The sequence below is a fragment of the Gasterosteus aculeatus genome, chromosome 10 (genome assembly GCF_964276395.1).
Source record: "Gasterosteus aculeatus chromosome 10, fGasAcu3.hap1.1, whole genome shotgun sequence".
Lineage (NCBI taxonomy): Eukaryota > Metazoa > Chordata > Actinopteri > Perciformes > Gasterosteidae > Gasterosteus > Gasterosteus aculeatus.
Window position 1 is genome coordinate 7,058,289 of NC_135697.1, and position 23,664 is coordinate 7,081,952.

A 23,664-nucleotide genomic window follows, 5' to 3' on the forward strand; every position below is an offset into this window, starting at 1 on the left:
TTTCTAAATCACGGCTGAGAGCTCAGGCCTTGAACACATCGGTAGAACAAAAGCCCGAGCAGACCTCTCAAGTATTCACGTCACTCAAGACCGCCGGCGGCGGCGGCCCGACGGTGGGTTTTTAATTCTGCTGTGCGAACACGTGTCTGTCTTGGCCTCCTTCCCCCGGGTCGCAGGGCCGAGAGCTCGTTTTGGCCATATGGCCTGTTTGGCATCATTCGGGAATGATGGAGAGAATGTGTGAGCCAGGACCCCCCCCCCCCCCCCCCCTTTTTTTTTTCCTTCAACAGAATTAAATGATCCAACATCCTAAACATCTCAACACATGTTATGTGAAATTTTAAATTGCTAATGATCTGGAATGTTGAAATACCCATTTCTGCATCACTGAGCGGGATTTAAACCACGGAGGAGTTTGAGTCGCTTTCAGTTGGTTTGCATGTTAAACACGCTTAAAACATGTGAAAACTAATGAGGTGTCCTCTGATGAAACAATCTGCATAAACTCCTCTTTCGGAGCGTTCGACTGCATCACATCTGCAGATTGAGTTTGTAAGAAACAAAAGTTTGAACATCTTGAGTTGTCTCGATCTACCGATTACACGTGAACATGTAAAACCGTTCCAGATGAAACCGTTTGCTCAGTACGAATGTTTTTGTATTATAACACAAAGAAAATCAATGCAAATTGAATCAATCAATCAATTGATCAATTGATCCAACCAATCAATCAATTGATCCAACCTTTAGGACAAAGAGCAGCAAATAAGGAGACGGCACAGAGAACAAACGAGAACAAGCGAAACAAACCTCAGAACTGAGGCAGAGGCAGGAGAGAGAGGGAACGGGCGCTCGGGCCGACGCCCTCACTAACTCACTAACTCGTGTCGGGACAGCGGGTAGTCTTGAGCCAGGGTGTTTTTTATTTTCATGTTCTACAGCATAACATTGTGTACAAAATGGCGGTTAATATGATCAGATGACAACATGTGAGAAACGGAACTGTACGGGAACAAAGCACCGGCATTTCTACCCGAGGGCGGGGCGGACCTGGGGCGGACCTGGGACGGACCTGGGACGAGATGTTGTCAGCATCGCGATGCAGCCCAGCGCCCACACAACAAGGCCCACAGCTCCTGGACGGGTTTGAGAAATGTGGCAGCAGATCTCCTTTGGAGGGTTTGGAATAATACATGAGTGAGCTTATTTTGGCTGAGTCTTATCACCAGCCATATGGTGGACCAAGAGTCAGCGTCGGAGCGTCTTCTTAAATTAGCTGCCTGGAGATGCTGCCACACTCTGTATTCAGTCCTGCCAGAACCTCTGAGCTGAACTGCAGCCGGGACGCGATGTAACCGGCTGCCGTATGGAGGAGATGGAGGTTCCCGTCACAAACACGAAGCACCAGCGTGACGTAGGAAGGGCGCTAGGAAGTCGCCCCAACGCGTTGGCTTGTCAGGAGGCTGACAGGGGAACGCCACGGGCCAATTAGGGGGGGGGGGGGGGGGGGCATGAAGGAGCTCCAGGCGGGAGCAAGAGGGTCACAAGGGCTGGAAGGAGAACAACGTGGCTTCCAGTGAGTCAAGTCACCCCCCCACGGTTAGCTACAAGCAAAATGAAAACATTCAGCAGAACATGAAAACAAAAATTCATAAAGAGTATACGTATATATTCATATATATACATACATACATGTGTTTAAAAAAAAAAAAGAGCCAAATCAAATCTTTTTTCTTTGAATTTAAATTCCAACATGTTTTTCTTTACCTATATATATATATATATATATATATATATAGATTTGTCTTTTCTTAAACAATAGTACGTCCACGTAACACAAATCAGTTTGTAGATACTAAATATTTCTCCGTGAAACAACAATGTTAAGACATTTACGTTGAAGCAGGATGATTTCTTTCGAGAGCGACTTTAAGGCTAAACCTATATTCCAAACTGAAGCCCGACATGTTGAATCGCAGGTTATTTCCTGCCGCAGAGTCGAACTTGAACTGCTCTGGTTCGTGAGGTTGGAAATGTAACGGCCGAGGTAAGTGGTCCTTTGCACACAGCTTTGAGAAAATACAATTACATGTATACATGAACGGAGAAAAAAACAAACAGAAAAGTGACATGGCCACGACTGTCCCATCAGGTGTTGATTAAAAAGGACTGTGTGTATTAAAAGGACTTGTGCAGGCGGTGAATAATTCTGGGGTAAAATGATCCTGTGCGTCAGACACAATTGCCAATAATGATTTCAGCGTGTGGTGAAGAAAGCATCATATAATGCTGATTAAATGCAGAAACAGAATCAAAAAATGGCGGTTTGTAGATAAAAAAAAAGAATTGTAGAACATTTCTAGCAATATAAGAACAATCTAATTTAAGTGGAAGAAAGAGGAGTTCCATTTATCCACCGAGTGAACACCTGTAAACTGTAAACTATTTGGCCATGAGATGTTTGTTCTCTGAAACGCATTCAAATTACAAGTTGGATGTGAGGATCAGGAAGGACTCGTGTGAGCTTTAGTCAACGCTTACAAGTGAGTAACATCTGCAGTGCACCTTAAACTACAAAGCAACGACCTAATCAAGTGCTTTTAACTCATTTAGCCCCCCTCCCCCCATTGGTTTTAATACGAGAAGGACTCGTGCAAACGATTAGACTAAATAGAAGTAACCAAGTGCTTCGTTACACACACACGCACACACACACACACACACACACACACGTCGAGGTGCTCCTGCACAAACACGAGCATACGCGGTTCCCTTTGGGACGGCGTGAGTGTTGAGCAGGAGGGGGGGGGGGGGTCAGGGGGCAACGCTCTGCGTGTGGTGAAAGGTGTTTATCTTTCTGCTGACTTCGTGCTTCCGGCGCTCTCAGGAAGGTCTTTGTTTAGCACGTGGTGGGTAAACGGTCTCGGTTCACACAAAAAAGGACCCAAAACCCAAAACACACCAGCAACGGTAAACATTGTAAACACCTTTACTGTAGTAAAAAAAAAAGAAAAGCATAAAGAATAAGATCCAGTTTTTGGTTGCAGAGTTGAAAGAGAGAAGCTTTTTTAGACGGTGCTGTAATCATACAACTCCAGGTTTTAACTGCTGGTTTTTGCTCTCTTTAGATGCACATACCTGATAAAAGATAAAAGAAAATGAATCAACTCAAGTCTTCTGCTTTGATTGGGTGGGAATACCTGCGTATTCTGTATGTATGCTTTGCTGTATGTGCGTGGATGTGGTCCATCTGCTCCCTGACTCTCTTTTTTGCGTCGATCATCCATCGAGTGTGTGTCTCCATTCTTCACTTTCTGCGTACGACCTGCCGTACATTCCCTCAGAGAGCTGTCAGGAGTGAAGAACCAGGGAGGGAAGCGGGCGAGGACGTGATGTCGGAGATGAAAGATGTCCTCAAAAACGTCCAGGAACAAAACGGAGACAAGTTGAAGGAAGAAACAAAAAATGAGCGCTTTTCCTTTTCGTAAGGTGAAAAAGCTGCAACGAAGAGGCCCATTCTTCGTCAGGGTAAAAGAGTTTGTTGACAAAACAGACAAAAAAAGGCCTTTTTTCAGGAGACCCTTTCGTCCACTAGACTTTCATTTAAAAAATCTGAGCTTTACACAAAAAAAAAACAGGACAAACCGAAGATCAATTTCTTCAAATGTTTTTAGCTGCATTGGGGTTTCCCCAAACTGGGCAGGGTGTAAATGGCGAGGCGGGGCTGGGAAGCTGAGGGGGAACGGGCGGAGCCAGGAGTTGACGGACAGTTGTGACCTTTACAAAAAAACAAAAAACTAAATGCATGCGAAAGGAAGCCCCTCCCCTCTTATCTGGCGAATGGCAGCAGTGGCCGTCGGTCGGTCGGTGCGTGCGGCGTTTCAGTCGGTAAATCTCTGGCAGGCCTTTTTCCAGCGGCAGGCGGTGCACCACATGTCGCGGTTCTCCATCCCGTACACCTTACGGCACTTCTTCCCCTCCCCGCGCACCTTCCTGCTGTGGGCGAATGGAGAAAAACTGATGGGACTGTACGATATTATCAGCTTTAACGATATCACAAACTCCAGCATTGATGCAGCAGAAACCGGCGCAGGTTCGATGGACCAAAGAAAGCAAACGACAAAACGATTCCGCTAAGTAGACAAAAGTGTTTTCTAATTGCGTGGTAAATAGGAATCACCACAAACAATACCATCTAAAAACCAAGCGCTCGGTTCCTCGTGGAAGTTGATTGGGTAAATCAGCAGCTCAACTGAGCCGATTTATTGTGACTTTACTTTAATTAGAGTCAATATTTCGCACCTCGTCAGGTTTAATTGGAAGTAGAAAAACGAATTAGGCGCATTGGCTTGAATACAAGTTGTCTCGTGGGAATATCAAATATGTGCAATAAGTCCTAAAGAAAAGGAAGCGTCGGCTGAGCGCGCAGCGAGGAGCCGGTACCTGAGCGCAGCGGTGGCTCTGGGGGGGGACGAGAGGACGCCGATGGTCTGGGAGCGCTGATCGCCAAAGCCTTGGCTTTTACTGGGGGACACCTTAGGACGGCAGACAAACGAATGATTAGAGGAACCCACGCGTAGATACGTGCGCGTAGTATAGAACCAACGCCCGGCCTCAGGGCGTCCTCACCGCGGTGCCGGTGAAGGTGACGGGCGGTGACTGCCAGGAGATGCTGAAGCTGGAGCTGTTGGTGGGGGTGAAGCTGGTGGAGGCGGAGCCGGTCGAGTTACTGCTGGACGGGATGGACACTGGAGCCGTGGCCTGAGGGCAAAGGTCAAATTAGTCTCCCTGAAACGCAGTCAGTCAACTCAGAAAATGCAAGCGAGCCTCAAACTAAAGGGGCGTAAAAGGCCTTCAGGTCTCACATTGTAAAAGCTCCTCAATTAAATGAAGAACTAAGAACTTAAATGATGGACCTCCCTGTTTCCTCCCTGTTCCCTCCCTCACCTGGTAGGCGTGGTCCGTGTGGATGAGGTAGAGCGCGCTGGGCGCAGAGCGGCTGAGCGGGGTGGCGCCGCCGGCGTGCGGCTCCTTGGCGTCGGAGGACCCCGGGGCCCCGTGGCACTCCGACAGCTGGCTGAGGAGCGGGTGAGGGGAGGCGGGAGGCGGCGGGGGAGAGTGGACGGTCGGGGACGCGTGGGACAGGCTGCTCAGCCCGTCGGCCACAGAGTCCGTGTTGAGCTTGATCTCCGAGTAGTAGAAGTCCTCCTCGCCGTCGCTGCAGTCCGAGTCGCAGCTCCGCCTGCAGGACGGTGAAGAGGGACGTAAAGACAAATGTCCGTCTGCTAAATGTTACAGCGCCGGTACACACGGCTCCTGTTCCCCCTTTTAGCAATGAAGTCATTCCTACATCCCGCTAAACACCGTCGTCTGCAGTTAATCACATTAATCTACGGCTGCGTGTGTGATGGAGTCTCACCCCAGGTGGATGGTGCGGATGTGTCTCTGGATGCCGGCTGCGGTACTCAGCACCTTGCCACAGTTCTTCCACAGGCACTTGAACATCACCTTCATGGAGTTCTGCGCGAGACACAAAGTACGGCGACCAGTCAGACGACGCGCTGCTCACCGATGGTTCCGCGTTGACGGAGATGTGCGGTTGTAGGAAAAGCAACGGGCGGCAGAGTGTGCGTTGAAGTGAGGATGCTTTGTTTTAGTGGTTGTTATTGAAAAATGAGGATGGGGTTTGTCACACCGTCAGGTTGTCTAACATCACCGCATACTGCCGACAAAGAAACGAAACGACTTCCCGCTAAATGCCCTTCGTGCCCGTTACAGTGCGAGCGTACAGCTTTACTGTAACAGGGTCTTTAGCAGTGAATGTTTCCGTGGTCGTGAGCTGATGAGGCTCCCGACCCCTTTATCCGTCTACTGTAATTACTCCTCGGGCCTCGTAGAGAGGCTGCACTCGGCCTTTCATGGCGCGAGAAGCCCTGCCTGCTTTGTTGTTTTCGTCCTGCCTGCCTGCTCTCAGCCATCACACAGTAGTGTGTCAAACTATTTTTCTGAGGGCTGATTTCATTTCAACGAGATGCCGCCCCCCCCCCACACTTCTTTTTCCTCCTCTTTTCAGAAAATCATGCACACACACACATTATCCGTCACCTCTGTGCATTGTTTTGTCTTGTTGGTTAATAAAAGCCTGTTCTGTGTGTGTGCGTGTGTGTGTGCGTGCGTGTTATTCCCTTTCAAAAACGAGTCTCACAGTTAATTAAACGGTGAGCTCTTGCCGAGAGAGGAGCGAAAGCACAAGAGGAGCGTGAGGATAAATCCATGTGAGACCTTGACATCGTACATTTAGCGCGCGCGTGTTTATTGGAAGTCAACGCCATTGTTATCCAAGCTTATTAGAATCACAGTTTTTGTCTCCTGACACACTCCATTGTCCCTTTCCACCTTCTAAATGTCTCTCTCCCTCTTGTTGCCCTTCTTTGTCATAAGTACCCCATTACTACAGTAAGGTTGTGGAACTCTCCTAAGAGCCCGTATCGATTTTTGGGGGAGATGTGAGGCCGTTTGGATCTTTATGTTTACTGCAGCGGGTATTAATATCACTACTGCCTTTCTGGAGCAGCTGCATGGGAAGAATGTAATTGTGGAGGGTGAATGTCCATTATTGTGTATATATATATATATATATATATATATATATATATATATATATACACACAGAACGAGTCAGAGCCCCGATAAGGAGAGAGAGAGAGAGAGAGACTTAAAGGGCGAGTGAAAAGCAACATACATCTTGAGAAATAATGAATGACACGGTGCTGTGGATGTGATGAGCTGTCAGCGGGGTGTAGAAATGAGAAGAGGCAGAATGATGAGTGGGAAACTGTGTCTGTGTGTGTGTGTGTGTGTGTGTGCGTGTGTGTGTTGTGTGCTCATAACGTGTGTGCAGAACGGACAAGACGACCACCGGGCCGAACACGCCTGCGTGTCCTTTCCTGTCACATTTCCACCTCTGCCAGTCAGTCAGAGTCTCAGCTGCAGCCGGGACCTCAGAGGTCAAATGTCACAGTGTGCGGAAGGATCAAGCAGCTCGCGTGCCGCTTCTTATTGAGATCTTCCCGTTGTCAGGAGAGCTGCTGCCGTCCTCCCTGGAGCCCTTTTAATTTGTGGCTCCACATTGAAATAAGAGAAAATTGTGACACTGCTGTCACGAGTGTTTCAAAGAGGCCACTTAAGGTCAATGTGGATTCCGGGAAATAAAAGCTCCCAGCTCACACACTTTCCGATGCTGGAGAGTGTGTGCCCCCCCCCCCCCCCCCCCTCCCCCCTCTGGTACAATGGTTGGGGAAACACAATGGACACTGTCCACTATGCATTGATTTTCTCTGACTTTGTCTGCTTGGTGACCATTTAGACCTTCCAGTACTTCCAGTAGGTTGTTTTCGTTTTAAAAGAAGTAGAAACGCTGTTTGAGGTCATTTTCAAACATTAGTAATAAATGACTTATTCTTGTTTTGTTCTAACCAGCTTTGGTTTTCACAAGTAGAGAAAAAACAACCTTCAACTGCTAATTCACCAACGCGTGTTCTCCCGCTGGCTGAGGCGCCGTGTACCGTAATCACCTTGCGCTTGCGGGGGATGGGCTCATCGAAGAGCAGGCTGCTGCCGTCCTGCTCGTCCAGGCTGGGGTCCTCTGGCCCCGCGGGGCCGGGTCCCACGCCGCCCATGCTGGGCACGCGGAAGGGTTTGAAGCTGTCGGCGGAGAGCGGCGGAGAAGGCGTGGAAGGGTTGGAGTGGTCGCTGGGCGCGGACCAGCTCCAGTAGCCGCCCGAGGAGCTGTTGCTGGACGGCGTGAAGGGGCACGCCGAGCCGCTGTCCTTCCACGAGCCGCTCAGGCCTTCTGAGGGGGGACGGACGGAGAGGTGAGGAACAGGAAGATCACAAAACATTCAGTCACGTTTGTAGATGATCCAACCGCAGCCCGGTGTTCGTCCGTCGATGGTGGGAGATCAAGACATTGAATGGATTTCAAACAGCTTCATTTGCACTTCACACAGAATGAGCCTCCCAGCATCCCTGTTGTCTGAGTCACAATGAAAAAAGAAAAGGCTACTTTCTCGTTCTGTTTCTCCACTGAGACGCTTCCAAGGTCTTGCTTTCTGCAGATCAAAGGAACTTTTCTTTTCAAAATCAGCTACAAAAGACGTTTCACTTTGTGACGGTTGAGGCCGGGGGAAACTTTAGAGAGTGTGCACAAGTGAAAAAGTATGTGTGGGCTTCTTTCTGTACTTTAAATTTCACACAAAAGAGGAAATGGCTCCCGGGCAAAAACAAAGCCTCTCTGATAGGCATTCGGTTCTGTGGCGCACAGCCCATTAAGATTGACTCGAGCGATAATAACACCCGCATTACATTTTATTTTGAATAACATAACTCAACGACAGTTAGAACGCGCGCAAAACAACAATTAAATGGCCGACAATGAGATTGAAATGTCAACCACGTCGCGGTACGCATGAGAACATGCGTGTGATTAGAGATGGTTGGTATTTACATTTTGTGCATGTGAGCGTGACGCACGCGACGTGCGTTTCACACATGTGACCACAGTAACCGTGACAACACGTGCGCGGTGGACCCTGGAGGGTTTGCCTGCGCCGCCGCTCGGCTGCAGACGACGCGGGTGGTCGGCCGCTTGTCACCGCGGTAACGGGGCACTTTGGACGTCCGCCACCGCGCTCATTGTGCTCCTCTGTGGATTTGCACAAACTCATTGAGGAGCGAATCCTCGAGCACAGCAGGTGGCGGTCATTCATCAGACTAGGCCTTCACACGCATTTCACAGCCGTGAAGGAATGAAAAGTCGGTGTCCAAGCAGAACATACGCATTTAAATCACGCTGCTGCCCCCACTTACTTAGTAGTTTATTAGCAGTGGCACTCACCGTTGACTCTGACCGGGGGGCTCCTGACCAGCGGGCTGGTGGAGAGACTAGTCAGCACCATGGCAGCCGTCACTTTGTCCATGTCCACTTCTTCCTCCGACCGCCTGTGGAAACAGAAAAAAAGGAAGCCTTATGCTGAGCAATACTCATCTCGTTTTATCATCACTGGAAAAAGCTCCACTGTGTTTAACCGGCCACAATACACACAGCGTAAACACACACACCCTCACATACGGAATGTCTGCAGTTGGGCATGAGCGGAGTGTGCGTCTTCTTTATTTAACTTCAAAAGTTTTCAAACAAAAAAACGAGCCCTCTGGACTCAAACTGACTCGGCTTTGACAAATCGAGCTTCTGATTAAATTGAAGTTGTATATCTATATCGCCTCTGTGGGCGACTGATGCAATCACTCTCATCCTTATATTATTAGAAAAATCAACAGCCAACAGCTTAAAGGCTGCAGTAAAAAAAAAATTCAATCCCCTTAGATCGTTATCAACACAAGCCCGGCGCACACACAGACACACACGAGCCGATGCAAATAACAGACAAACACAAACGTTGTCTCGTCTAATGGGAGTGTGGCAAACGCACTAATTACACAAGACGCAACGTGTGTGTGTGTGTGTGTGTGTTAGAGTGTGCGTTTTGTTCCTGAGCACGAGGGACTTGGATGTTGTGTGGAATCAAAGTCAATTCCATTACAATGAGGAAATCCACCGCGGCGCCATCAGCCATCGAGGTTTCACAGCCGCTGAGATCAAATGGCTCCGGTTCATCTTAATTGGTATTAATCCAGCAACAAGTAAAGTGAAATACGACGGCATCTTTTACCCCTCTTAAGAAGATTCAAACAACAAACTGATCATTAAGCTCGTAAACACTCGCAGAAAGTGTCATTCCTGACTCCACCTCGAAGGACCAACAAAGAAGTCAATGAGAAGACGCAAACCGATGCGTTTTTCCTGATTTAAATTACAGACAAAGACTCATTCGCCGGCTACAAAAACATTTTCACTACAATTTTGACATTTTCACACAAAAGCAGCTTGCTTGTGCAGAAGCAGAACCGAGCGGGAACAATGAGTACGAGGGCACTTCAATCCCCCGCTACTGAACTGGGAAAAACAACAACTAAATAATGCAACGTCCAATGATTGTTTCCCATGAATGTGTACAGAAAAAATAATGTTGCCGAAATAAAGCATTGAAACGCCTTCTGGAATTAAAAGGTGCGGCACTGGATCCTTCGAGGTGTCGTCTTCCCGATTTCAGCTCAAACGTGAATAAAAAAAAAAAACAACAATAAGGGGAAAGTCACCACAAAGACAAGGACCACATGATGTCACAAGAGGTCGTTCATGTCGTAGTTTAGCGTGGCCACAGAGCGAACTGTAGCGGCTGAACGGAAACATCGGCGTTGGACGCGTTGAGCGGCACCCGTCCGGGCCCAGACGTGACTTCCCGCGTTTATTTTTAGAAGGGCTTTGAGGCACAGATGCTCCCCGTCCGAGTTGACCGAGCTTTAGCAAATCTAGAGGAAAAGAAAGCCCCGAAATCCACACGCGTCAGCCTAAAAACAGATGTGCTGGAGTTGACTTCTGTTTAAAGAGGACTCAAAGACGACAGATGTGGGTGCACAATGTAAAGGAGTGACTAAATGAAGAATAAAAAGGAGATATTTCTGTCTTCATAAGGTTACATCATTGTATTTATTTAAAAACACATCCTGCATTAAGCATTAATGGTAGGGATGAGTATCGTTTGGGTTTTTTCCGGTAACGGAGCCTAAACCGATGCTTCTTTAAATAAAAAAACCCAAAACAATTGATGAAATTAAAGAAACATTTTTCTTCAAATTGAACAATATATTAACTGTTAAACGATTCTGTAAATACAAAGAAAGAAAAAACACATGGCTTCAAACTACAGTAAATTAGAATAATATGCATAAGTGTTTTAGTAATAAGTGTTTACAATATGATCAGTGTTAATCGAAGTATATATATGTTAGTTTATTGGAATATTCATAATTTAATTACAGATTTATGTTCATTGTGCAGGAACTAAAGAAATCTAAAATATATTGAAAAGCATTACGTTAGATTGACGCTCCTTGTTTGTCCCGTTTAATTGACATCATTAATGCAGCAGGTGCAACACAGAAGAGCCGATCGTTTGATACCGTGACAGAATTTACTATTTGTATATTTAACGCTTTGCTGCGTAAAATAAAGACGAAACAAAAATAATCAAACTCTCCTGTCATCCGCGTAAGGAAATGACGTCACTGTGTCCACAGCTTTGCAACTGCAACTTTTTTTTTCTTTCCCAAATCATCATTTTCTGAGTAAACATGATTGTTTTGAACAGTGATGAGTTGCTTAGACAGCTGCATGCCGAACCAAAGTCCTGATAAGTGTCAAAATAAAACAGTGGAGAGTGTCTGTGTGCTGAGGAGGAGACACATTTCATACAAAGTGGTTTATCCGCATTTTTTACAGGTGAAGCAACAGTGTTGTCACTGCACTGAAGTCTGATCTCTTGAAGTCTTGCTTCTCTGTGGCGCTGTGTGTGTGTGTGTGTGTGTGTGTGTTTTTCCAGGCGGCTGAAGGCGTGTGTCAGCAGCTACACGTTAAAGGAGCTAACGGAGCGGGAGGGAATTTCCAAAGTTCCTCTTCAAACAGCAGCCGGGTTTGGGGGAACGTTTTGCTTGTGTGCCATGTTCACCAAATACGGCGTCCAGACCCGCGACCAAAGGAGCATCAATTACCGTCCTCTGTCCTTATATACCTTCGCAGTTGGGTTCAGGTTATGGACAGACTCTCTGCTTCTTCGGAGCGGCGGCTGGAATAGAGCACTTCTTTGGATCAGAATGATTGCTGGGGACAAATGAGCAGCGGCAGAGCGTTGACGGAGACGTGTCCCCACCCAACGACGCGCCCTCGCATTTACGTGAAAGCCATTAAAGGCGTATTAACTTTACAGGCAGAATGGAGACATTGGGTTCCCGTGTGAGAGGACAGTAAGTTGCTTAACAAAGAGACATTAGCTAATGTCTAATTTATGACCCGTTCCCCTGTTGGATATGATGTCATCACAGCCTCCACATGAATCAAGCAACAAGGCCGCGCACACAGCCGCCGCCGTCACCCGTAGCACGCCGCTTCCTGGTCACCTTGGGAGGCCATCGTGTGACCGTGGATATCATCGCCATGGCAACCGCGACAAGACAATAATTACTTGGTGCTCCGTCTATTTCCCCAAATCACATTCGCCATTAGTGCTCTTATCAAAGTTAAAGTGCTTATTACGGCTGTAATTAACACACAACGAGAGTGTGTGTGTGTGTGTGCGCGCGCGTTAGGAAGACGCGCGATGGAAGGCTCGATGTGTGTGACGGAGCGGAGGTATCCGGGCGGTTAATGGATCTATAAGTGAATTCTGATAAATGAGTTTGGTGTGTTTGTGTGTCGCTGCACCGTGTGTGTGTGCCTGTGTTTTTAATCAATATTCTTACGTGGCTTACTTACAATGAACCATCCACTGGTATCTGCCCCCTGAGGTCTCCTGAGTGGAACATTATCACGCTCATCAACAGAAAACTAGCGAGGTGAGGAGCCCGTTTACTGATGAACATTACGCGATGTTACTTTCTGCTGCCGGCTCTTCAGAACAGGACAAATTAGTTAATCTTTAAACGCCAGAAACAAACATAGATTCATGTTCATGTGTTGAAAAGAGGATTCTCCGCAGGGATTCATGTTTGAATGCTCTTATGGAACGTACAGAGACAAAAAAAGGCCTTTGAGAAGCTGAATATACATTTAAGAGAACTGGAAATGATGGATCTGCTGATCTTGTCAGTCATATAAGTTTTAACTGCATTCCCATTATTGATTTGGACGAGTGTGATTCAGGTCATAACACTGACTGACACTGACTGTTATTCTCAAGACACAAGCAGAACAACAGCTCCCTCTTCAGGGGTTCTGATAGGATTAGTGGGATGTGTGTGTGTGTGTGTGTGTGTGTGTGTGCGAGAGCGAGAAGGCTGTGTGCCGTCACCTTCTTGGCAAGTTTGGATGAAACAACAACACAGTTGATGCTTCTCATGCAGCCACGCTGCAACACCCCGCTGCAAAAGTGCAACCCTTTTAACAAGCGCCTACTCTAACTAATGACTAAATGGGCCGCGGTGAATCTGTACGCGTACACACACACACACACACACACACGCACACGCACAATGCTCTTGTATCTCTGGTTTCATTGTGGAGGGCGGCTGGGTTACAGGAATCCCCCCTGAACCAGGGCCCGTGCGGCGCTGCTCAGCACTCCTCCCACTCGCCAGTCTGTCCTGCGTCTTCGCTCTCCGCTTCCTCCCTTCACCCCTGCGGGATTTTCTCGCCAATTTTCTCTCACCCGCACACACTTTCCCTCCCTCACTTTCAATTTTGTTGCAGAAGCAGACAGGAAAAGACAAAGAAAAGACATAAACATGTTTTGCTGTGTGTGTCTTGTGCTTGTCTCTCTGGTGGCGAGCGGTGCATGGAGGTCTGCTCATTTATTACAGCCACTGGACTATGACGCCCATTTCCTCCTCAAAAACTTCCCATAAATCAGAAAGCTTCTCTTATCTGATCGCTTCATCTCACTGCCTCACAAAACCCCCAAAAGGAATCTGCATATGACACGGGGGGTTAACGTGCATGAAGGGCACCGCTTTGTGATTGGCAGGTGTGTGTGAAGGAACACGCGGGAATCCTCTGTGACATTCTCGCGTGCAGCCTTCGGGGTCTAGAGGGGCATACAGGAAAACACACGTTCTATAAAACCTGAGAAACACAGAGGAGGACATCGTGTTTTTCTGTCTGTACAGTGTGTGTGTGTGTGTGTGTGTGTGTGTGTGTGTGTGTGTGAGAAAGAGAGTCTCGGCCTTCACTTGTGACACACATGGGGCTGTGTGTGAGGTTTGCACAGGTGCTGCCCAGAGCACGAGTTATAAGAAGGAGCCGTGCAATAGGGATACAAAACATACACATGTGTTCACTGTTGGAAAGTTATCGGGGGTCATTGCAGATGAGATCCGCACAAAAGGGGAAAAAATGGATTGAGTTTAGCTTTTTGCCGCCAACAATACCAAATTTCCAATCCCCGATGAGCCTTATTGTGAGATACAGATTGATTGTAGCAGCTAATCTCCAAGACCACGGCCCCAAAACATCACGTGCATCACTTTGAAGTGAGTTCAAACCATCAAAACTTTATTAGAGACGTCTATATATTGTGTGTTGCGCTCGAGGTGCTGGGATGGTGTCTGAGCTGCATATCTGCTCTGGAGCGCGCGCGCTCTGGAGCTCGCACGCGCTCGCACGCACGCACGCACGCACACGCACACACACACACACACACACACACACACACGCGGTTGATTTCACAACCATAACAACATGTGCACTGTCCTGGCAGCCTGCTCCTTGAAATGGGAGCCACGTGAAGACATCTTTACCCACACAAAGACCTCAGGAGATAGAAACGCTGCACTAAAATACAATGCTTCATGACTAGAATTTACAGCTACAGTTTCTTTGTTATATTTAGTCATTAGTTTAATTAAAGGACCTGATAAAGCGAATGATTGATGATAAAGGTATGATTGTATTTGATATTATTGTAAGATAGTAAGATTTCACATGTTCTCACAGTGTATTTACATTGACATGTCACACAATGAATAACACACATGCCCGCCCTGAAGATCCACGCCTGTTGTAATGTTTTGATTTGTTTGGCTGTATTCTCCTCCTGTATCTGCGGAGGTGTGTGTGTGTGTGTGTGTGTCCCCTGTGACGGAATCTGCCGTTACATCAAATAAGCACCGTGACAGCAAAGGTTTAGAGATCCAGAGAAACCCAAATAACAAATACAATGTTGTCTCCACCTTTAAGGCGGAGGTGCAGCCCACAAACGTACATCAGCAGCATTAAAAAGAGTTGATTTGGATCTGTTGCCCTAACTTGAGCATCTGCCCCTGTGGTGAACAAAGAGGCAAGTCAGAACCAAGCACAGGAGGTGTTCTGCCAGCCAGGGGTTTAAGATGCTTATGTCCCCCCCGTCTTTCTCTTTGGAGTACCACATAATAAAAAAAAGCCCCAGAAAAATGAAAAATAACCACATAAGGACGCCAAAAGAGCACAAACGTGGATGTCAATATGTCACAATGTGACGTGACAGCCAGAAAGCAGAGGTACTCCTGCAAGAACGATCGGCATAAATACCACGATAACAACGGGAGTTATAGGAGCAGCGATGGAGACACATTTCAAATGAACAAGCGTAATGAGGGAGATGGAAGAAGGAACAGGGGTAGGAGGTGGGAGCAGACACACACACACACACACACACATTGATGGTCTTTCCCCGAATTGATGTTGCTGCATGCAATAATGAGCAGAGGGAAAACACAGGAACTCGCTGCTCCGAGCTACTCATTTGGCCTCCGGAGTGTACGACAATGTGTGTGTGTGTGTGTGTGTGTTGATTTTAGCGTTTCAGCCTGCGAGCACCTGCGTGCGTGAAGGCCCATGCAGGCACATGCAGGCAAACCTGGATGCATGAGAATGTGTGTGTGAACGTCAGGGGGCGAGTCAGTGTGTGGAGTAAGGGGGTGGGGGGCTCGGGGGGGGCGAACAAAGGCAGCAGCCGTAAGAGTCATGACGACCTTTATAGCGGCTGGCTGGTAAATAACCCCCCCCCCCCCCCTCCCTCATACCCCTCTACTCCTTCACTTCCCTCCTCTCACTTGCTCCCTATAGCCTCCATCCTTTCTCACGTAGGATCAACGTCGTAGATCCATACGATGCGGCGCTGGAGTAAACAAAAGGAAGTGGCTGAGAGAATGAAGTGAGCTCCGTGTCAGAAAGGGAGTAAATGAAGAGCCTGAGAGTGTGTCGCTGTGAGAGTAATCAGAGGACGCCGCTCTGTCTGCCCGCTCTGTTGGGCCTTTTTTCTTGCAGGGAGAAAGGATGCCAGATAAAAACAACACTATTATTTTTATAGATATAGTAGTATATATGGATCGTGTCAGAAGAGGGGACTCCTTATAGTACATGGAGTGCACCGCATGTGCACATTTTCTACTTAAATGTACCACTTAAGAAGGAAAAGTCCTCCTCCTTCCTCCTCCTCCCCCTCCGTTTCTCCTCCAAGGATTGAGGGGGGGCTGCTCCTCAAGCTACCTAACCCCTCACGCTGTGCGTTTGTGTGTTCATTAGTCTTCAGCGGTGGGACAGTGGTGATAATGTGGCTCGTAAGAGCTTCACGAGTGCTCTCGTCGCTCCACCTTCCCCCTGGACACGCACAACCCGTCAATAAGTGCCATAAACCACACGGGCATAAACATACGGAAGCACCCTTTTATCACCGCTGAGCTTGATTATATACACCTTGGTTTGTAACCACAGCGGACACACACACACACACACACACACACACACACACACACACACACACACACACACACACACACACACACACACACACACCTTGGCTCCCAGGAGAGTGATCAACACACTGGAGGATGGGGCCTTTTTCCAAATTACACTTTAAAAGGGGGCTGTGGAGGCTGTGCGTGTCAGCGTACATGTGTGTGTGTGTGTGTGTGTTGAAGGTGCTCATAAAAGCCGCTGCGCTTGAGCTGATGGAGGCCATTAGAAAAGGCCTATCAGCTCGTCCAATCGCCTCGCACAGCCTCAAGGCAGGACAAAGGATATGCCCGCCACTTCAACACTAATTTAGAGGCCTTTTACTCACCCCCCACCACCTCCTCGGCCCGCCTTCTCATAACCGCCCCCCCTCCATTTGATCCACTATTTGTGCGGTTGTTTATCCCGACAGGGAAAGTCAACAGAGGTGTGGTTTTTAGGAGCTGGACGTATTCAGAGTTGTTGAAGCTGCAGAAGCAGCCAGCTCTGCTCCGCCCATCGGGGACCGTAACAGTTTTGGGTGGAGGACGATATTGACTCGTTAGTAGTGCGCTAATCAATACGAGTCACAAGTGTGTTTGAATGACCTTTAGTGTTTTCTTTAACGCCGGATATTGTTTTGGAGAGGAGAAAAACAAATGGGGGAGGAGGAGAGAGAGAGGGAGGGGGGGGGGAGGTGTGTACTGGGGGACGGTCTCTATCAGGCAAGTATAATCTCTGATTGATTCACCATGTGGTATGAGGAAGTGACACCGAGCGAGAGAGAGAGAGAGAGAGAACCCACTCCGTCCCCCCTCAGCCACGTCAACAAGTCCACACAAAGACTCACACGGAGCCGCGCTGATGCATCGGGACGCACACTCACATCGTCTTACAGCACAACTCCTCTGCATGTAACACGTGTGGCAATATGCGGCTTCTGATTCTGATAATCGCCTGGAAATGTGTCGTTGGGCGGCCGGCGTCAATCATTAACCTGCAGGTGAACAACTTGCACTCGCCTCGCTGTGCTGGTCGCACACGCTAGTGTGAGTTAGCCATTGTACCTCCTCTCCAGCGCCTGCACACATCTCTGTCACCGAGACGACACACACACACACACACACACACACACAAAGCAGGCAGCTGAGAGGACAAAGGAAGAGAGGGAGGGCCGTGGTGTGGGTGAGACACGGATCATGGCGGGATCGAAGGGGGAAATGAGCGGGAAAGCAGAGATGGAGAAAGGATAGAAAATGAGGAGCCAGCGGAGGGGAAAGGGAGAGAGAGAAGAGGGACAGAGAGAGATGAGACTAGAAGACAGAGACGAGAAAAAGCTCAATCAGCCATCTGGGCAGAGGGGGCGATGAGAGGGAGATGGAAAGAATAAAAAGAAAAGGAAAGTGGACAGTGAGGGGGGTTGCACTGTAAATGACTTAAACGGAGACAACAGGATGATGAAGGAAAGGAAGGAAGAAGAAGACATTTTCTGTTTTGTTTTTTTTACTCGTTATTGTGTATTTGTATATAAGACATTATCTCTTACCACAGAAAAAATAATTTAATGTAATACCTAATTGGCCTTCAAATCAAGCTTATAGTCCACCAAGAGTTGCACAACTTTCCAAAGGAAATGTTAAAATCATTTTTGACAGGTTGTAAAGACGCTTTCGGATTGTGGCTTCAACTGACACGCAACATGGCACTATTAGGCCACGGACATCAAGACAAGGAAAAGACATTACTGGATGGAAGTGTGTGAGTGTGCGTGTGAACCAGCATGAAGGAGAATTTTCCGCAACTAAAACAACCGTTCCGACAAAGACGGGCGACAGAGCAGCCGGGGGAAGCACCCGTGTTTACATAATGTTAAAGGGAGCCCATGAATTATGCACGCTGTGGCTGCGTAACACGCCCTGTGAGTACGTCTGAGCATTACATGTTTGCAGACCTAAACTCCACAAAATGCCGCCGTGTGTGTGTGTGTGTATATAATGGGGGTGTTATGTTTCCCTCCATCAAGGTTTTGAACCTCAAACGCCTGCAAGAGTGAAGAGAGAAAGAGAGAAAGAGAGAGAGAGAGAAGCCCCTCGTCTTTCCGCTCATGGTGAGGTAATGCTGCCAAAGCTTCCACAGTCCACACACACACACATATATTTTGGCAGAATGAGACGAGTCCCACACGACGATGGCCGCTACAATAAGCATACAAACACATGCACAACCCCGAATGGTTTGGGTGTGGTTTGGTGTGTGTGTGTGTGTGTGTGTGGGGGGGGGGGGGGGGGGGGGGGGGGGTGAAGTCTGTTGAGGAAAACAGGAGATGGTCCCCAAATGAGGGGTTGAGGTGGCACATCGTATCTGTCCGCAAAGCTAAAAAGGGCCACTGTTGACTGTGTACAAGCAAGGGACAACCTGAAGATGTGTGTGTGTGTGTGTGTGTGTGTCTGCGTGCACGTGTTTGTGTAGTATTTCCTGCTAGCCAGCTTGCAGGTGAAGCTATTGACGAATGGCCTTGAAGAACAAAGGAAGGCAGAGGAACAATTGAAGCTTTATCTCAATGATGAAGTTGGGCAGTGTGAGGAAAGATCAAGATGAGTACTAAAAAACGTGGCCAGGCGCTTAAAGCCCAACAGATGACGGGTTACCCTTTAAATCGTTCTCTCGGAGAGCGCCCGGCCTGTAATTTATGGTTCTGGTTGGCTGCACACGCAGCTTCAGATCTTACTGTAGACCCACTTATTGGATCACGAGGTAAAAGGATATTCTGCTGTCGTCTTGTTCCAATCTATGTAGACGGGGCCCAGCAGATGGCCGCTAGATGTCAGGCTCACAATCGGGTAACTTTCAATTAAGCTGATCGCTCCTCCCCTCGCAACATAAGGCCTCTTTTGTCGAGGAAAACATCTGTTGGATCAGTTTGACTAAATGTCAGCGGGATTTAAAGGATGCCAACCGTTGACATGCTGCAGCGCTCTCGCGGGCGAGATGTTATTCGTGTCATTAAAGAAAAGGGATTGTGGTCAAAAGAAACGCCACAAAAGGCACGTTCACGACTTCAGGTTGGTGTGAAAAATGATCTGCTTTCTTTGGGAGGTGACACGGCCGCGCTGAACACGTTACAAACTGCCCCCGCCGTGTGAATGTCTTTTATACATCTGTCGGTCCAGACGGTGGATTCATACCACATCTGGGAACTAAACGGTAGCGCGGCCATCGTTTCATTACTTGAGTTACGGGATCACGCGACGGCAACTTTTTATTCTGCAAATATGTTACATCGCTTTAAGTTCTCTGCGGTTCCGACTGTAAAACGCACACGAATTTGCCTCAATTGACCCGAGAGGCTTTTAACAACATCACTCGGACCCTGACAAGAGTTCATCGTGGGTTCTTTTGATGACCTTTCGGGCCGGTTTAATGATTAAAAGGTCAATTGTCCAGCGGGGTGCCGTCGTGTACTAATAAAGCTAATCAAGTCCTTTCATTAGCAACGCCTCAACTGTCCGTAAACGCGCAGACGGTATTGACTCGATGGAAGGTTATTGAAACATTGCTGGGAGGGGGAGATTTTGTGAGTGGCTGCATGGCGCACTTGTGTTCTGAGCACAAGGGAGAACCTCGTGGGACAGCGGTATGTTCCGTTATGGGACGGTCTGTGTTTGAATTTAATTGGCACTTACCTCCTTTGATTAAGATAAAGGATAACTAATGTTCTCGTGCAAGCTGTCATGGACAAAGAGAGGAAGTCATCTCAACCCGTCATCTTTCAAGCGGGCGCTGAAAGATGACTGGTTGGTTTTGTTGCCCAAAAAATAAATAAATACTGAAACCCGCACGTACACGATTGCACAAACGTCACGCGACCTCCGCCGTGAACTTCGGCCAGCGCTCAATCACGCCGCTCCCACTCTGCTAAACTGCGATAAAAACGAGGAACGCGCAAATTAAAACCGGGCTGAAATGATGACACCCTCACGCCGCGCTCTTAATTAGTACATCTCCATTTTAATTAATAACGCCTGTCAGCCTGACAGATATCAATAATTCAACAGACAGATCAGTGGAGCCTCAAAATTGATGGGCATAATTAGAAATGTGGGGAGGAGGTAATTCTGTTGGGCGTGTTGTGTTTTTAATGGGTTATTCTTGAGATGCTTGTCGCCCCCCCGTTGTGTCACAATGTCTTTGCCTGAAACGCAAACTTTGCCGGGGTCAGTACAGAAAACAGGCACAGAATAGATATCTGCACACAGAATTGTATGACGCGATTAAGCTTAAGTCAAGAGAAGCAGTGCTTATCCTGCATTTAACATTTTACAACCAGTCATATTAAGATACAGATAACAACTAAAGTATTTTACTTATTTTTTGCAATTTCGCAGAAAAATCAGGTTGTGTCGTCGTTCCTTCTAAGATCAACGTGCTCACTCATTCATAGTTAGAGGCACCTGGCAAATTTAACTCCTCTTGACACAATCTGCATAAAAGGTCCCACTTTGTGGAAGCTCAGCTCACCTAATTTGTCGGTGCTTCTGTTTGGACCCCAAGTGTGACACCCAGCGACACGAGGACTCCACCATTAATTGGTAAATAAATACCTCATTAATACCGCGGAGCATAACGCACGTCAGTCGGTAGAATCAATAAGAGCTGTTTTCCGTTTCCTGTAGCGCTCTGTGCCATCGGCCCATTTGAGCCGGCGACTATAGATTAGTCTGAAGCAGCAGAGAGGAACCTGCCGTCAGTTCACTGTGCGTCGTAGAAAGCAGGTAGCAAACACAAAACACCCTGCAGGCACAACATCGACGGGTGATGTTAGCGCATTGGGGACATTTTCTGCGTGGACGACATCAATCACTCAAATAGACGTGGCTTCAATGTGACACCGAATGGGTCAATTCCACTGCTAGCGTCGCAGTAATCAAGACTGCATTGCTGGGGTGCCCGATGCGTCCCATTGATAAACTGATTTCATTTAAACGGCCTGCAGAAACAAACCGTAGATGCCAAATGGTGCAATGTTTTTATTCTCAATAACGAGATGTGCAGTAAAAAACAAAGTATCCTTGAAGTCTACCGAGTTCAAGTGAATTTACATCCTGGATCGCTGCTTACACCAGCAGGCCGAGATATGATCGCAAACATTTTAGGATCACACGAGCCTGGCTCAGCACGCCCGGTTGGTCCCCGGTGGCTTATTTAAAGACCAAGATTAAGAACAACGGCGGGATTTTCCCGAGATAACGAAGCCGCCATTGAGCGCCGCGCTCACACCGGCTCGATCTGTACGTCAATATAAACCTCGCCTCCATCTTCACTGGCCTCCTTCATAGATGTTTAAGACTGTTGACTTTATTTATTACTTCGCAAAATGTTTTGTAGAGTTATTCATGGATATAAAAAAGTTTTTTCTGGGCACCAATTAAGTTTTGCTCACTTTAACAAGGACAAAAGTCATATTACACAGAAGCACACGCACAGCGGCCACTGATTTAGTGTTTCCAATTGTTAAAACCGCTTGTTTCTTTCTATTACTCCCTGGTGAAGTTCCCATTATGAGAAATCCCACAGCCTATTATCATGGATCAACAGCAAGGAGCCTTTATTACGCATGTCGAGCAGAGTCCTCTTTATATTTAAACGCAAGCACAATTGTGTTTGCTATTTTTAACTGTGTGTTAGTCAGGTTGATCAGATATTTGCCCGAGCCGCCGTCGTTTGCTCGAGTAAATCGTTGCAGGAAAGGCTTCAATCAGATAACGGCACAACGAGACCGGGAGAGTGAGACGGTGCATCGGGGGGAGGAAGGGGGAGGAGAGCGAGACACCACGAGAGACGTCTTTTCAGATGGTAATCGCGCGGTTTCTGAACTCCACCGGCATCCGAACGGGGAGAACTGTTTACTTTGGCCGACGCTGGGCGTCCCTCTCGCCCCCCCCTCCCCCACCTCCCCCTCAGTCCCGCCCTCTCTGGAGAACTCGCATTGCTCTCGTGCACGCGCCCCCTCCCCTCCCTCCCCTCCTCCACCTTATTCTGAAAGGGAGTGACGTTACGAAAAGTGTCAAATGAAAGAAACAACAACAAATAGAAAACCGAACCGCGAGTAAAGGGAGAACACGAGGACGAAGACTGAAGACCATTTGATGAGGCTCGGTTGATGACTGAGCGCACGGAAGCGGGCAAATACACTGAACAACAATAAACAACAACAACAACAACAAACAGTTTGGGGGGTTTAGAAGTTAATGGTCGTTAATGGGCGCTCAAATCTCTGGCTGCCCCCCTCAAATAAGGTTGGACTTCACTTCCCCTGCTAGCAATTAGTCCCTCGAACGCTATCTGTCAAAAAGCCAAGCCTTTAGTGTCCACCGGCGTGCCCCGCCATCGCTCGTTAAAATGGACCGTTTTCCAAAACGTGAGCCGTCAGCGGAGGACGGAGAAGGCCCAGCGCCCGGCTGGAACCACAGACCGAGTCTGTCTGTAAAGCCAGAATCAGGTAAGAAACATGGCGTAAACCAATCACACATCCGCCACGGCCGGCAGGTGCCTGCCTCTTCGTTTCAAGGCAAAAACAATTCACAAAAGGAATCCATTTCCTTAGACATTTGGGAGTTGGGGGCCACGCTAGAAATAGATCGGTCGTGGAGCGACACGCATTGATTTTTGTGGAAATCTCCGAGAAAATGAGAGTGAAGTAAATGTGCTGTAAACAAATAAGACGAAGGAGCCTTCTCGATAAAGTAATGAGAGCCGGACCAACCGAGCAGACGAGGCTTTGAGGTACTTCGGTGGCTCCCGGTGAGGGACCTGGAGAGCCATCCAGCAGCCAGACATTTTCTTTGAAAAATTCCCTCTCTGCTAGTGATTTTCCCGAGTGCAATTAACGACCTCAAGGTCCCAACTTCTCTGGAGAGTTAGATCTGGAAAAAAAGAAGGAAATTCCTCAGGCGTTCTCGCGCTCACAGCAGCACACGTGCTCAGTCGGCTCGCTCTCCATCTCCTGTAGCCTCCTCTACATGCTAATACATTTACTTCACCCTTTAACCCCCCCGCACCCGTTCCCTCGTCTCTTCACACAAAATCATTTGGTGTCAAGGCCGAGCTCTTGGCTGGAAATGTCTCTCTTCATTGAGACAGTAAAGAGCCAAGACGACACTAAGGGACAAACAGGGTGCACTTTTAAACATATAATAGTTACAGAAACTAGATTATGGAGCATATTTATAAAGCGTTCCATGCGCCTCTTTGCTCCACACAGCCTTCACATACCTGCTTTCGCGCCTCCTTACCAGGCAGTA

At 47.9% G+C, this 23,664-nt stretch overlaps 1 protein-coding gene across 8 annotated transcripts in view; it reads right to left on the minus strand.

Moving 5' to 3' along the window:
* Positions 1-900: 900 nt before the first annotated feature.
* The window catches only part of znf704 (zinc finger protein 704), a 29,062-nt gene continuing 6,298 nt past the window's right edge, over positions 901-23,664 (minus strand). For 2 of the 8 annotated variants that reach the window (XM_040188985.2, XM_040188983.2), the window contains exons 3-9: positions 8,897-9,000; positions 7,575-7,852; positions 5,420-5,520; positions 4,948-5,242; positions 4,630-4,761; positions 4,444-4,535; positions 901-3,996 (exon numbers count right to left, since the gene is read on the minus strand). In XM_040188985.2, coding sequence (XP_040044919.1) covers positions 3,882-3,996; positions 4,444-4,535; positions 4,630-4,761; positions 4,948-5,242; positions 5,420-5,520; positions 7,575-7,852; positions 8,897-9,000 — 1,117 coding nt within the window. In that variant the 3' untranslated portion in view covers positions 901-3,881. The remainder of the gene's footprint in view (positions 3,997-4,443; positions 4,536-4,629; positions 4,762-4,947; positions 5,243-5,419; positions 5,521-7,574; positions 7,853-8,896; positions 9,001-23,664) is intronic. The other 6 variants (XM_078081393.1, XM_078081395.1, XM_040188986.2 and 3 more) reach the window with 3 other exon arrangements.